The sequence below is a fragment of the Oncorhynchus masou genome, chromosome 3 (assembly GCF_036934945.1).
Source record: "Oncorhynchus masou masou isolate Uvic2021 chromosome 3, UVic_Omas_1.1, whole genome shotgun sequence".
Lineage (NCBI taxonomy): Eukaryota > Metazoa > Chordata > Actinopteri > Salmoniformes > Salmonidae > Oncorhynchus > Oncorhynchus masou.
Window position 1 is genome coordinate 44,460,193 of NC_088214.1, and position 13,439 is coordinate 44,473,631.

Here is a 13,439-nt window from a genome sequence, read left to right on the forward strand (position 1 = left end):
TTTTCAGGTAGTATTTGTATTTGTAGTTCATAGGATATTTTTATTTTTCATTCCGCACAAGTAGGCGGCTGCGATACAACTTTTGGGATGTAGTCTGCCATAGAACCCCCAATGAAAACTTTTTTTTTAAATGGCCAAAGATTTTTATAACTAACCCAAGATAGACCAGAGGCTGTTGTTTACAATGGGAGCAAATTAATCATAGGGTGTGTTAGTAGATAGCCAGAAGTACATTTACGAACGCACCCATTGTGGGCAGAGCCAAGCACGCGCTAGTGAGATCATATTGGCAGATTCTAGCATTTATTAAGTGCTCGTGTGCGATACAATTGGCCCTTGAATTCCTTCTAAACAAGCATTTTTGTTTTACTTTGGCAATGGGTAAAGTCTACAAAATATAGTCAACTCTGTTTGTTACAGATTCTAGTGTTGGAAACAGAAAATTGTGTGGAGATTGGCAGAATGTCGGCCAAAAATCCATCTCGCTTCATCTTCTCCAACTGACTGCCACTGGGCTTCCTCTTATCACTTTACAGCTACCCTGGGTACACTCTGACTTCATCATCGACCCTGGAGCATATTTTGTGGCGGGTGGAAACGCCAACTTCTGGTTGATTTCTAATTCATTAGATAATACTGTAGTCAAGGCATCAATTGAACCATCAATTCTTACTGATCATAAAGTTATATTCCTATCTTTAAATATGAATGGATCTGAAGTTAAACCGAATCGGAGTTATTGGAAACTCAATAGTAGACTTTTGGAAGATTATAATTTCAAGATGGATGCCAAAGATATATTACAAGACATTTGGAGGAAAGCCCAACTATTTAAGTCTTATGGGAAATATTGGGATTTAATGAAGTATGATATGACAAACAGCCACAAAGAGAGGTAAAGAAATAGCTGAATTTAAAAGATTAAGGAAATACTTTCTCTAATCTCTATGGAGGACCTTGATGAAGAAGGAAAGGGTCAGTTATTCTCTTTAAAACTAGAAATGGACCGAATTAATGAAGAGAAAGCAAAAGGGTCATTTGTAAGATCAAGAAGGAGATGGTTGGAGGAAGGTGGAAAAAAATACAAAATACTTTTACAATTTAGAAAGAAAGAATTCTGAATTTACATCTATTCATAAACTCAATATAGATGGCAAAGAAAATGAAAACCTCAAAGATATTTCAAAATATGTTTCAGAATTCAGTGGTAACCTTTATACCAGTAATGCCTGTCCTACTAGTGACATATCTGCCTTTCTAGACTCTGTCAAAGACTGTGCAAAATTCATAGATGAAGACTTCCAAAAGTCTTGTGATGAAATTATTTATATTAATGAAATAAAAAAATGGATTGGCAAGTTAAAGAAAACAAATCTCCAGGGAATGATGGCATTATCAGTATATTCCATAAATATTTTCAGGAGGATATTATTGAATTTATATTTAATGTTTTTAAGGAGGCAATTGATTTAAGGGTCCTGCCTGTTTCCATGACACAGGGCCTAATTTCTGTAATACCCAAACCAAACAAAGATTCTATAATGTTAGAAAATTGGAGTCCAAACACAACAATGAACAATGATGGAAAGATACTTGCATCCATCTTTGCAGAAAGACTTAAAAAAGGTATTGACCAAATCATTGACGATACCCAGTCTGGTTTTATGAAGGGCAGACATATATGTAATAATATTCGACTAGTATTGGACTTGATAGACTACATTGAGCACATTATGGAAGATAGCTTTATTTTATATGTAGACTTTTACAAGGCATTTGATACAGTTGAACATTATTATCCTTTTGACACTTCGATTTTTTTTTTGGTTTTGGTCAATATTTTCAAAGTGTAATTAAGACACTTTACAATAATAGTAACAGCTCTGTTAAATTATCCCATGGAACTTCACAAAGATTCGACATTAGACATGGAATTAAACAAGGATGCCCAATTTCTCCTTTCTTATTTGTATTGGTCACACAAGTTATGGCACTTCATATAAATAAGGATAGTTTTAGGGGTATTCAGATACAAATACAAAGAGATAAAATATTCAAAATTGGCTGACGACACCACCATTTTTTTTTAAAGATCATAATGAAGTCAAGAAATCTATTGAGTGTATTAATGCCTTCTCACATGTATCAGGTTAATCTCTGAATATTAGGAAGGTGAATTATTTGCATTCAAAAGATGTGACTTAAACCCAGTATGTAATATCCCTGTAAAAGATGTGATCACATATCTTGGTATTACAGTTAGCAAAGGCCAGAAAGAAAGGGCCAACTTAAATTTCTCTGCTATTGTAGAGACAATTGGAAAGAGATTTAACTCCTGGTTATTAAGAGATCTTTCTTTATCTGGACGTGTACTTTTATCAAACATCTGAAGGTCTGTCCAGATTAGTTTATACCTCCTTTGCCTTGGATGTTCCTCTGTCAGTAACTAAAATGGTTGATACTAAATTATTTAACTTCATATGGAGGAATAAACCTCATTATTTAAGAAAAGCGATAATATGTCGCACCCAAGGTGAGGGAGGGTTGAATGCTCTGGATTTTAAAACCTCTAATATAATATTTAAGATTAAATGGATACAAAACTATTTAAGACATAAGGATTGCATCTGGAATACCATCTCTAATTTAATATTCCAACAAATTGGTGGTCTAGAATTCTTACTCAAATGCAACTTTGATATGGGTAAAATCCCTATTAAGCTTGCAACTTTCATAAACAAGTACATCTAACTTGGAACCTCATGTACAAACACAATTTTTCCCCTCATAGGTATTCAATCTGGAATAATAAAGACATAAAATTCAATTATTGAATAATGATGGACAACTATATGGACAAGTATTTTTTAGAACACACAATGTTACATTCACTCCCGAGGAGTATCAACTCGTTGTTAGAGCTGTCCCTAAAGGTGCTATTCTTCTTTTAGGAGAATATAACAATACTCCAACTGCAACTGTTGAGGATTATGTAGCCTCAATACAACTAGAAGGAATTTACATTTTAAACTAGAAATGTAATAACATGTGTATAAGGAAACTATGTCAATATGTTACTATTCCCTCTGCTAAAATGTACTGGAATGCAGCCCTAGGACAAGTGAACTGGAACAAAATGTCATTGTTATCTGGTAAATATTGCATATCTAATAAGGTGAAAGAAGTATCATACAAACTCATTCATATAATCTACCCTGTAAAGACCTTTATTATACACAGATTTAAAATAGCTATTGATAACAAATGTGTATTTTGTGATTGTGACCCAGAGACTCTTGACCATTTATTTTGGGACTGCTCTTATGTCAGAATATTTTGGTGTGAGTTAGAAGATTTTATTTTAAAAGAAACTATTAATGTTAATTTCAAAGACTCTGATATTATGTTTTATTTTGAGCCAAATTATATATTTAACTTTCATTGTTAATTTGTTTATCTTTCATGGAAGATTATTTGTCCATAAAATGAAATGGGCAGAGAACAAACCCCTTTTCACATTATTTAAGATAATTTCAAAATAATATTTCAATTCTATCAGTAAATGTAAAAACAAAAAAAGCAATATACACCATAAAAGTATTTAACAAATTGAAAATGAATCTTGATATGTAATACCCCTCCCTGTCTGTTAGGTACATTTACTCTTGTTTGTATATCTGTTTTTTTCAACCGGATACTTCATATTTATATTTATACATCCGTAATTAAAAAAGAATAATAATACATTATACATCCGGTGAAATATTTGGCTAGTATCTGTAAGACACATTTCGATTGGATGAAAAACGCAAGCCAATCATAGCTCTGGATGGAAGGAGGCTATTTCGCAATTCGATTGCGTTCATGGTTTAGAACCTGTGCGTTGATGTTGTTTCAATGTCAGTGACAAAACGTGAATATTATATATAATGAATACCATAAGGTCGTCGGTTTATCGGTTTCATGGAGTGATTATGTTCCACTAGGTAATTGCGTTCTTCAAATGAATATAAAATGGAATGCTTGAGAAGTCATGGCAAGGTATTTTGAGGTTCAACCTCGGCAAACTAGCGCTGGCAAGGCTACCTCTGGATATGTACACCTTAACAGTACATTCTTGGGCTAGATCTGTACCTAAATGATGCTGCAGCAGTGTTGCAGGCTATCTTTGCGCGTTTGATTGTGGCTTTGACTCTAACGAAGCTAGTTTAATTACACCCGCCACTCCATATCAAATACGTTGCTTGTGTGATTTAATCAGGCTGTTCATTTTATTCAAAAGCCAAGTATGTTGAATAAAATGTTAATTTGAATTTACTATCATTTAATACGCCTGTCCAGATGCAGGTGGTGAATTGGAATTTAGAAATTGCTCCATTACTATTTTTTTTAACGAAGTAATTTAACGATGTGCACACCGCCAGCTTCTCTATTTCAAAACACCCATCTGTCTCATTGTTTGAGACCGGTATAGTAAGTTAAAATTATTATTTTCTCAACATTCTGGCTTGTTAGGAACATTTACATGATTTTGCACGCCAATGTTTCAGTCTATATATTAATTAATTGTGAATTACAACCTGATAAACCAGACAAATATTGCCTTCTTGTATTTTCCTTCCAATGATTGAACTTTGAGTGAACTAGCTATCCATGAACACATTCTAACTAACCCTTTTGACCAAGTCTGCTTTAAAAAGCAAAATAAGCTAGCTAGTTATAAACTTTCATAAACCAACAGTCATATTTTCCTAAAGCTTGAATGCCTTAGCACTCTGCCTAATAGTTTAAATGGTTAAATCATGAAACTGACATTTCATACTCTTATTATCCAGCGGGAATTTTGCACTAGAGCTTCCAGGATCCAGTGTCGTCCAGCCGCGATCACTAAGTGGTTGGGTTCTGTCCTGGGCCAGTGTACCTCCCCTGACCTCTCGGTGTGGTCCTCTCACATCACAGGCAGAGGGGGCAGGAGTGTTCCAGCAACTCCCCTGGCACCACCAGCAGGTTCGCACAGGGAAGCGGGGCACAGAGTACCAGCCCAAGAATATAAAGCGGAAGTGGACCCACGGCTGGATCAAGAGGATCAGCACGCAGGGTGGCATCGAGGTGATTCTCCGTAGGATGCTAAAAGGACGGAAATCCCTCTCACACTAACCACCCAATGGACTATTTTGTCAGTAAACTTATCGAAGTTGTGGTGCAAAGGTGCCCAGGTTTTACTACCATGTGGAAGATGCCCCAAAAAATAGGCACGAAACGTGGCAATGCCTTCCAATTATGTAGGCAACACCATGCACATTTACATTAAAACATTCCAAACAGTCCCTTTACAAGTAAGAATGTTGAATAAACTTAATTGAACTTACTCTGTTGATTGTCTATTGTGTTGGTAGAAATTTTAGACAAAATATCCACAGGAAAGTATTATTAACCTGACTTCGAAACGTCAGTCTCTGTGTAGCAATCAAGATTTGTTTGCTCATGACCAAAGGCACATGCACAAGATGGAAGTACATGCATGTGATGCATGCATGTAACCAACGTCTGCAGGTGTTGCCATGGTTTTTCACATATTCCAGGAGCTATAAATTTCAACGGCAGTACCTGCGCTCTAAAAAGTGGGTTAAACAACTTTCCTATGTATATTTTGTCAAAAATGTTGAGTGGCTGAAGCACCAACCACACAGACAACCAGTAGAGTAAATTCAGATGTCATTTTATTCAACATTCTGGTTTGTAAGGAAAAATTGATGATTTCACATAAAAGTCTGATTTATTAGGCAATCTAAGAACCTGCAGACGGTCCGTGTTATTTAAGATGAGGGAAGAAGCAAAAAATTAATGAGCGTGGCCTTATTTCTATTACTCCATGTTGGATGACTCATTCATATTCCATTCACCCAGTTCAGTGTAACAGCGATAGCTTTAGGCTAAACATCATGAGGTTGCACAACCTAGCCTATGAATGAAAGTTTACAATGCAGGTGCACACAGGTCAAGAGAAAAATTTGACGTGACAGTGAAACACCTTGCACACTCTTGCCTGCATCTAGATGATATAGGGTATAGTCATTAGTCCAACAGTTGCAAACGAGTTTCTAATGAACAAATTCAGTTATGTTTATCCCCTTTCCGTTTTTCAACAGAATCTGCGGAATAAATACACCCCTGATCACACGTAAACACAGTTCACTTTCATAGCAGCCACGTTGTATTCCTTCTCTCATCTATACACTCTCCTCTCACCTTTTCCCTTCACATCAGCCGAAAAAACCTTTCCAAGCCAAACCATATAACCACTACACACAGCCTACATCTTTGTCACCATATTAGCTAAAGTAACATCATAGTCAAAATAGCTAATAGAACTAACACATTAGTAAACCCGCTACAATCATTCAGTAACGTTACAGTGTAACAGGAAAGGTGTGACGGGAAAAGGTAAGCAGTCTAGCACTTACACTGGCGGGCCACGGTGGCAATAAATTAGTCAAACCAAAAGCTTACCTTGACTTTGAAGAGTTGTGTTGGATAGTCATAGCCAGCTAGCTAACGTAGCATCCCACTGTTTGAGTAGGCTAAACTAGCTAGCAGCATTTTCTAGCTAAGTAAGTGAAATTGAAAGTGAAAAAAATTGACAATCTCTCTCTTGCTTCTTCATTTTGGAAGAAATACATTGTTCAAAATGGTTTAACTATTGTCTTTCTCTGTCTTTGAGTCAACTACTTACCACGTTATGCACTGCAGTGCTAGCTAGCTGTAGATTATGATTTCAGTACTAGATTTATTCCCTGATCCTTTGATTGGGTGAACAACATGTCAGTTCATGCTGCAAGAGCTCTGATAGGTTGGAGGAAGTCCTCCGGAGGTTGTCGTAATTACTGTGTAAGTCTAAAGGGGTGAGAACCATGAGCCTCGTAGGTTTTGTATTGAAGTCAGTGTACCCAGAGGAAGATGGAAGCTAGCTGTCCTCCGGCTAGACCGTGGTGCTATCCTATAGATTGTTGTTGAGGCTACTGTAGACCTTCATTGCAAAACAGTATGTTTTAATAAATTATTTGGTGAGGTGAAAATATTTAGTATTTTATCAAAAAAGCATAACTTTTTACATGTTTTACAGTTTTTATTTTAATGAAATTCACTGAGGAGGATGGTCCTCCCCTTCATCCTATGAGTAGCCTCTACTGGAAGGAAGATGAATTTGCAGATGTATTTGACCATGAAATGGATTCTCAATGTCTTTCTCATCTATTTCAGACTCAATCTTGGAAAGGCTTGGTAGGTTGGTCCAGTAAGTCAATTTAGCTTAAATGGCTTGGGGAATCAACTGTGACAAAAGTAGTTTTACTTATGCACCTGTCAACATGCAGTGGTGCGGTTGAACTAGTTCCTGAATTTGAATATTGGACTTTTAATATGTAAGTGCTGGGATATAAGCATCTGTGCTGCTTGTGTAAGCTATTTAGTTGCTGCGAAAATAAACACATCTTCGGACCTTCATACCATGCTGATAGGTGTCATTCAAGTTTGTGTCTTACTAAAAAAAAGCGCTGTGTTCAGTGGGGGAATAAGCATTTTTATTAGCATGAGTGAGTGTTGTTGGTTGAAATCAGTGGGGTTGGAGATGATGGAAGATCAGAAAACCATGGTTAACATATTTTATATCTCAATGTCTGTGTTAATATCTCCTTGTGAAAATAATTTCACAAACTTTGATACTGAATAACAAGGAATTTGTGTGCCATGGCTAGCTACTGCTTATCACTGCCTCTCCGCCATCAAATCACGTGACGGGATCTGGAGCCCCTCTTCCTATTGGCGTGCTGATTTCTCGTGTAAAAACTAGTGACCCAATGAGCATTGTCCTTTTACGACCGTCTATCCTCTCCTGTAGCCAATGGAGCACCAGTCGAGAAGGAGAACGCCCATACACGGACGAGCAACAAATATGGAGTATATGGAATTGTTATGCTAACTTGCGTGCTCTATAGCCATCAAGTATGCTTGATTATTCGATTCAACATAGTTTGATTATCTCAAACCTAATTTCACAAAAAAAAACACATCATTATTTGATTGTGTCATAGTCAACCCGAACTTGTAAACAACCAGCGGTTTCTTAGCTACGACAAAACACTCTAGTAGCAAGCTAGCTAACGTTAGTGAGTTGCTAGATAGATATAACGGGTTGTCTAGTTAGCAAACTGGTGTTCTTGCTAGCTTATAGAATCCTTGTAAATGACTAAGAATTGATGCACACATTCCTTGTACTTTGTGTAATCTTGAATATTTCAGATAGCCAACCCTGTACAGCGTATTTGCTTTAATTACGCTAGTAAACTACGCAGGTTCGTGTTACTGTAGCTAACATTTTCCACGCGCATCAGCTAACGCATCATCTTTTAGTCTGTTGTCTTTCTGTGGTATAAAGCCACCATGGATAAGGTAACGTCTTTTCCTTTTATATAGCTTTGAAGCTAAAAAATATTATGTTTACAGTTGACTGCTAGCTACCTAAGTTACCCTGTTTTGACTGAACTAGTTCAATTTTGGCACTGTGTTTACTTGTTCGTCATCAAGCTGGCTTAGCTAACAGAATATGACAGCTAGAAAAAATAACGTTTAATATTATATGCTTAACGTTATGTTGTCCCTAGATAGCTACTTATCTAATGTATTATCTAGTTAGCTAGGCCAATGTCATTTAGGTAGGTACAGCAATTGTTCAGTTGGCTACCCAGGAAGATATTTCCCAATCCCAATGTTCAGAATTTAAGTATCCTAAAAAGCTAGAGTAACGTCAGTCCGCTAGGTTCATTTCTCACATTTTGCAATCTTTCCTAAACAGGCAGAGTTTTTAAAAGGACTACCTGTCTACAACAAAAGCAATTTCAGCAGATTTCATGCAGACTCTGTCTGCAAAGCGTCAGTAAGTGTCTTCCTGCCCTTAGTTCTGTATGTCAACGAAATTCCAAATTAATGTGATTGTTTTAACCTGGGAGCATGAATTGCTAATGGTCAACATAGATATTGAATTTAGTGCCAAACAATGCATATTGTAATTTGACTTTATATTTCTCGCCTGTTATTTGGGTTAGTCAGTTAGTGGTCACATACTTGATTTAGACTTCATCACCTATTTCTGTCTGTCTTTCAGAACCGGAGGCCCTCTGTGTATCTCCCAACTCGGGAGTATCCATCAGAACAGAGTGAGTGTCCCATCAGATTCAAATGATACTCTGTTCTCACAGTATATGCATGCTAGTGTGTACTTCTGATCTGAATATTGTGTAGTTTGACTGATAAAGTTTGACATTATTGATTAACCTGAAGACCCAACGTTGAATTGCATTGGATTCAATAGAAGGATAGTTTAACTTTACTGGTTGTCCACGTGGTTGGTCCTTTTGCAGGTATGAATGTGAGACAATATATCCACAGGAAAGTATAATTACATCAACTTTTCAAAGCGCTGGCAGTGTGTTCAGATTTCGATCACCTGAAGCATGCGCAGAACCATGTATACACGTGCACGAGCTCGGAAAGTATGCATGTGTCTCGTGCATGTATTTTTATCACCTGAAATGCATGCTTCAGGTGATAGTAATCTGAACACATTACCAGCGGTTGAAAAGTTGACTTAATTATACTTTCCTGTTGATATATTGTCTCTCATTCCTACCTGCAAAAGGACCAACCACATGGACAACCAGCAAAGTAAGTTAAACTCATTTTATTCAACATTCTGTCTTGTAGAGGATATTTTCCTGATCCAAATGCTCATTGGTATACAGTACCTGTCAAAAGTTTGGACACACCTACTAATTTTCTTTAAAAAAAAACTATTTTCTTCATTGTAGAATAATAGTGAAGACATCACAACTATGAAATAACATACATGGAATCATGTAGTAACCAAAAAAGTGTTAAACAAATCAACATATATATTGAGATTCTTCAAAGTAGCCACCCTTTGCCTTGATGACAGCTTTGCACACTCTTGGCATTCTCTCAACCAGCTTCACCTGGGATGCTTTTTCAACAGTCTTGAAGGAGTTCCCCCATATGCTGAGCACTTGTTGGCTGCTTTTCCTTCATTCCAAAGTCCAACTCATGCCAAACCATCTCAATTGGGTTGAGGTCAGGTGATTGTGGAGGACATGTCATCTGATGCATCACACCTCCTTGGTCAAATTGCCCTGACACAGCCTGGAGGTGTGTTTTGGGTCATTGTCCAGTTGAAAAACAAATGATCGTCACATTAAGCGCAAACCAGATGGGATGGCGTGGCGTATCACTGAAGAATGCTGTGGTAGTTATGCTGATTAAGTGTGTCTTGAATTTTAAATAAATTACCTGCAGTGTCACCAGCAAAGCATCATCACACCACCTCTATCTCCTCCTTTCTTGACATTTTCCGAATTTACTGACCTTCACGTCTTCAAGTAATGATGGGGTTCTCTTTGCTTATTTGAGTTGTTCTTGCCATAATTTGGACTTGGTCTTTTACCAAATAGGGCTCTCTTCTGTATACCACCCATACATTGTCACAACACAACTGATTGGCTCAAATACATTAAAAAGGAAAGAAATTCCACAAATTAACTTGTTACAATGCACAGCTGTTAATTGAAATGCATTACAGGTGACTACCTAATGAAGCTGGTTGAGAGAATGCCAAGAGTATGCAAAGCTTTCATCAAGGCAAAGGGTGGCTATTTTGAAGAATGTCAAATATAAATATATTTTCATTTGTTTAACATTTTTTTTATTTTGGTTACTGCATGATGCCATATGTGCTATTTCCTAGTTTTTATGTCTTCATTATTATTCCACCATATAGAAAATAGTCCAAATTAAGAAAAACCCTAGAATGAGTAGGTTTGTCCAAACTTTTGACTGGTACTGTAATTGAAATGGCCACCTGTGTAATCTGTGCCATACAAATTCTGAACATCAGCAGATAAAACTGCTTTATCCATATATTCCAATTCTGGTATACAAGTGTGTTATTTGCTGACCCAGCAAAGTTTATTACAGTATAGAAAATAGTACAAATAAAGAAAAAACATTTAAATGAGTAGGTGTGTCCAACTTTTGACTGTTACTGTACATTTTCTTGTGATTTATATTGTTTTTTTGATCTGATATTTTTTCTTCTAAGTCATTGTCACAGAGAAGACAAATATCCTATTGAGATATCTTCACCAACAGTGGGACAAAAAGGTAAAATATTGGGACGGTTGATACCTTCCTAATGCTTGTTTCTTCACACGATATAGACACTGTATTGTGGTTTACTGTAGTTAGTAATACAGTACTAGTTTTCCAAACCCTCTCTGTATTTTGTCTCGACAGAACGCGGCCAAAAAGCGGGAGCAGGAGCAAGCGGAGGGGGAGAACACTGCACCCCCGCGGAAAATTGCCAGAACCGACAGTCGGGAATTAAATGAGGACTCATAGAGTGCTGTACACACACAGAACTACAGATAAAGAAGCACACAGGCAAAGTTGCATTTGACAGACAGGACATACCACTTCCTACATCGTACAACATGATCTTGGGATGTTGACAGTCTTTTGTATTTTATTTACTTTAGCAATTTTTTTCTTTCCCCTTAACAGTCCTTTTTTAAGTCTTCGATTAGCACAAGATGAAAAGCTCTGTCTTCATAACAATAACATTACCTCCTCCACCCTAGGACTCATATTTAATTGTTGCTTGACCATGTTTTTACGTGAGGAGCATTTTCAGTGCCCTTGTTTGCTTTCATTAGTTTACTTGTACTATATGTATATTTTGACCTGCATGATTTACAGTCATGTCCATTTAATCAATTAGGTTCTATGCCATTTTATGTACATCCTTCTGGGCTTGGAGTAAATAGAATATTGTCTCCACAGTAAATAGAATATTGTCTCCACAGCCTCTTATTTTAGTTTGAGATAAATACGATGGCGGCGGTATACCATAACACTGAAGGATGCTTGTGAGATCCCCCAACAATTATTACAGTTACTGAAAAGGGAAGACTGTGTATAGACTTAAGATTGAATTCGTCTCAGGTTGTTATGGGGAATGCTGCCTCAGAAGGCTGCATCCCTGAAAGTTTTGACGTCTCCTAGTTTGAGTGATTGAATTGCCTTAATGGAAACGTTTCTTGATCAATTAAGGACCCTCCCTCTGTTTACATTGTGACAACAGTGGAGGAAATGCACACACACTGTTGAATTAACGAGGGGATTAATGGTATGAATATGGAGGATGCTCCCACAGGTTCATATTGGGGCAAACCCTTTTACAGTATAAAAACAGACCAATTTTGCAGCAACACACGATGCTCAATGCTTTTCAATGTACATAAACGCTGTTTCCCCGTAGACGTGCCACAATCTACCACTAGCAGCTAGATTGTCATCACATCTAGAAAAGTTATCTTGATGCAGATAAGTGTCTGGATAGTATAGGGAAGTGGACTTACCTGACTGTTAACATGGCATGGCTCCACAAGTAAAAGCATAGCTGCTGAGTTGCAACTGAGCTCAATCGATCTGTGTGAACCTATAGGATACGCCTTGCTAAAAGGACTTAAGTCAATATGTGGGGTAAATGTGCCATTCAGGTGTATAGAATCTTGTCTCGAAAGTAACCAGCTGATGTTAAACTGTTAATGTGGGACATAGTTTGACAAATGTAAATACTAAAATGGGGCGTATTGTTCCTGATATGCTCTCTATATCCCTCTGTTGCTATTTACAATGATCTGGTAGTGTAGTTGTGAATCCTGTCAAACTATGGGCTGTGTATACATGGTTTGTTTCCTTAGACCATTATCAGGTAATAGTTTAAGGACTCGACAGTGTCCAGAACCTTTCGATCATTAGATAATCATATCTTACCTGAAACAGTCACACTTAATTCTTGTTTGAAAGCATGCACAGTATAAACTCTGCAGGCCATATGTTTTAGGTGGCGTCGGCTCATCTTGTTTGAGGTGATCTTGAGGCTGGTTGAAGATCAGCTGCCATTCAGTTCCTTGGTAATGCTTGCTGTCTACATGTGTTCATGTTGAGAATTCTTTCCACAGGTAGACGAGTGGTTTTTTTTTAGTTGTTTTTTGATAAAGTAAGTTAACCTTAATATACATTGTGTGCTCTGATTTAAACTGTGAATGTGGGGCCTGGCACATTCACACAGTTAAAATCACAGCACACAATGTCTATTAAGGTCATCACGCTGTTTACTATTGAGAATTGAACGGAGGAGTGCTTCATCTTAAGGTATAAAAAAAACTAACACGTTCTCAACGTTAACACGTAGACAGCTCGCACCACCAAGGAACAGAATGGTAGCTGATCGTCAGCTGGACTGAATTCATATGGAAATGACCCTCTGAAAAGATGTTCTCAATAAAGTTACCTGGGTATTGTGTTGA

The 13,439-nt window shown here is 37.2% G+C and overlaps 1 protein-coding gene across 2 annotated transcripts; it reads left to right on the forward strand.

The window, feature by feature from the left end:
- The first annotated feature begins 7,891 nt into the window (after nucleotides 1–7,891).
- LOC135517798 (DET1- and DDB1-associated protein 1-like) lies at nucleotides 7,892–13,439 on the forward strand. 2 transcript variants are annotated; one of them, XM_064942410.1, is made up of 5 exons: nucleotides 7,892–8,001; nucleotides 8,852–8,932; nucleotides 9,161–9,212; nucleotides 11,168–11,229; nucleotides 11,362–13,439. In XM_064942410.1, the coding sequence occupies exons 1-5, from the start codon at nucleotides 7,972–7,974 to the stop codon at nucleotides 11,464–11,466; spliced, it is 330 nt and encodes a 109-aa protein (XP_064798482.1). In that variant the 5' UTR covers nucleotides 7,892–7,971; the 3' UTR covers nucleotides 11,467–13,439. The 2 variants fall into 2 exon arrangements, with proteins under 2 accessions (XP_064798482.1, XP_064798490.1); XM_064942418.1 differs by having other exon boundaries at nucleotides 7,920–8,448.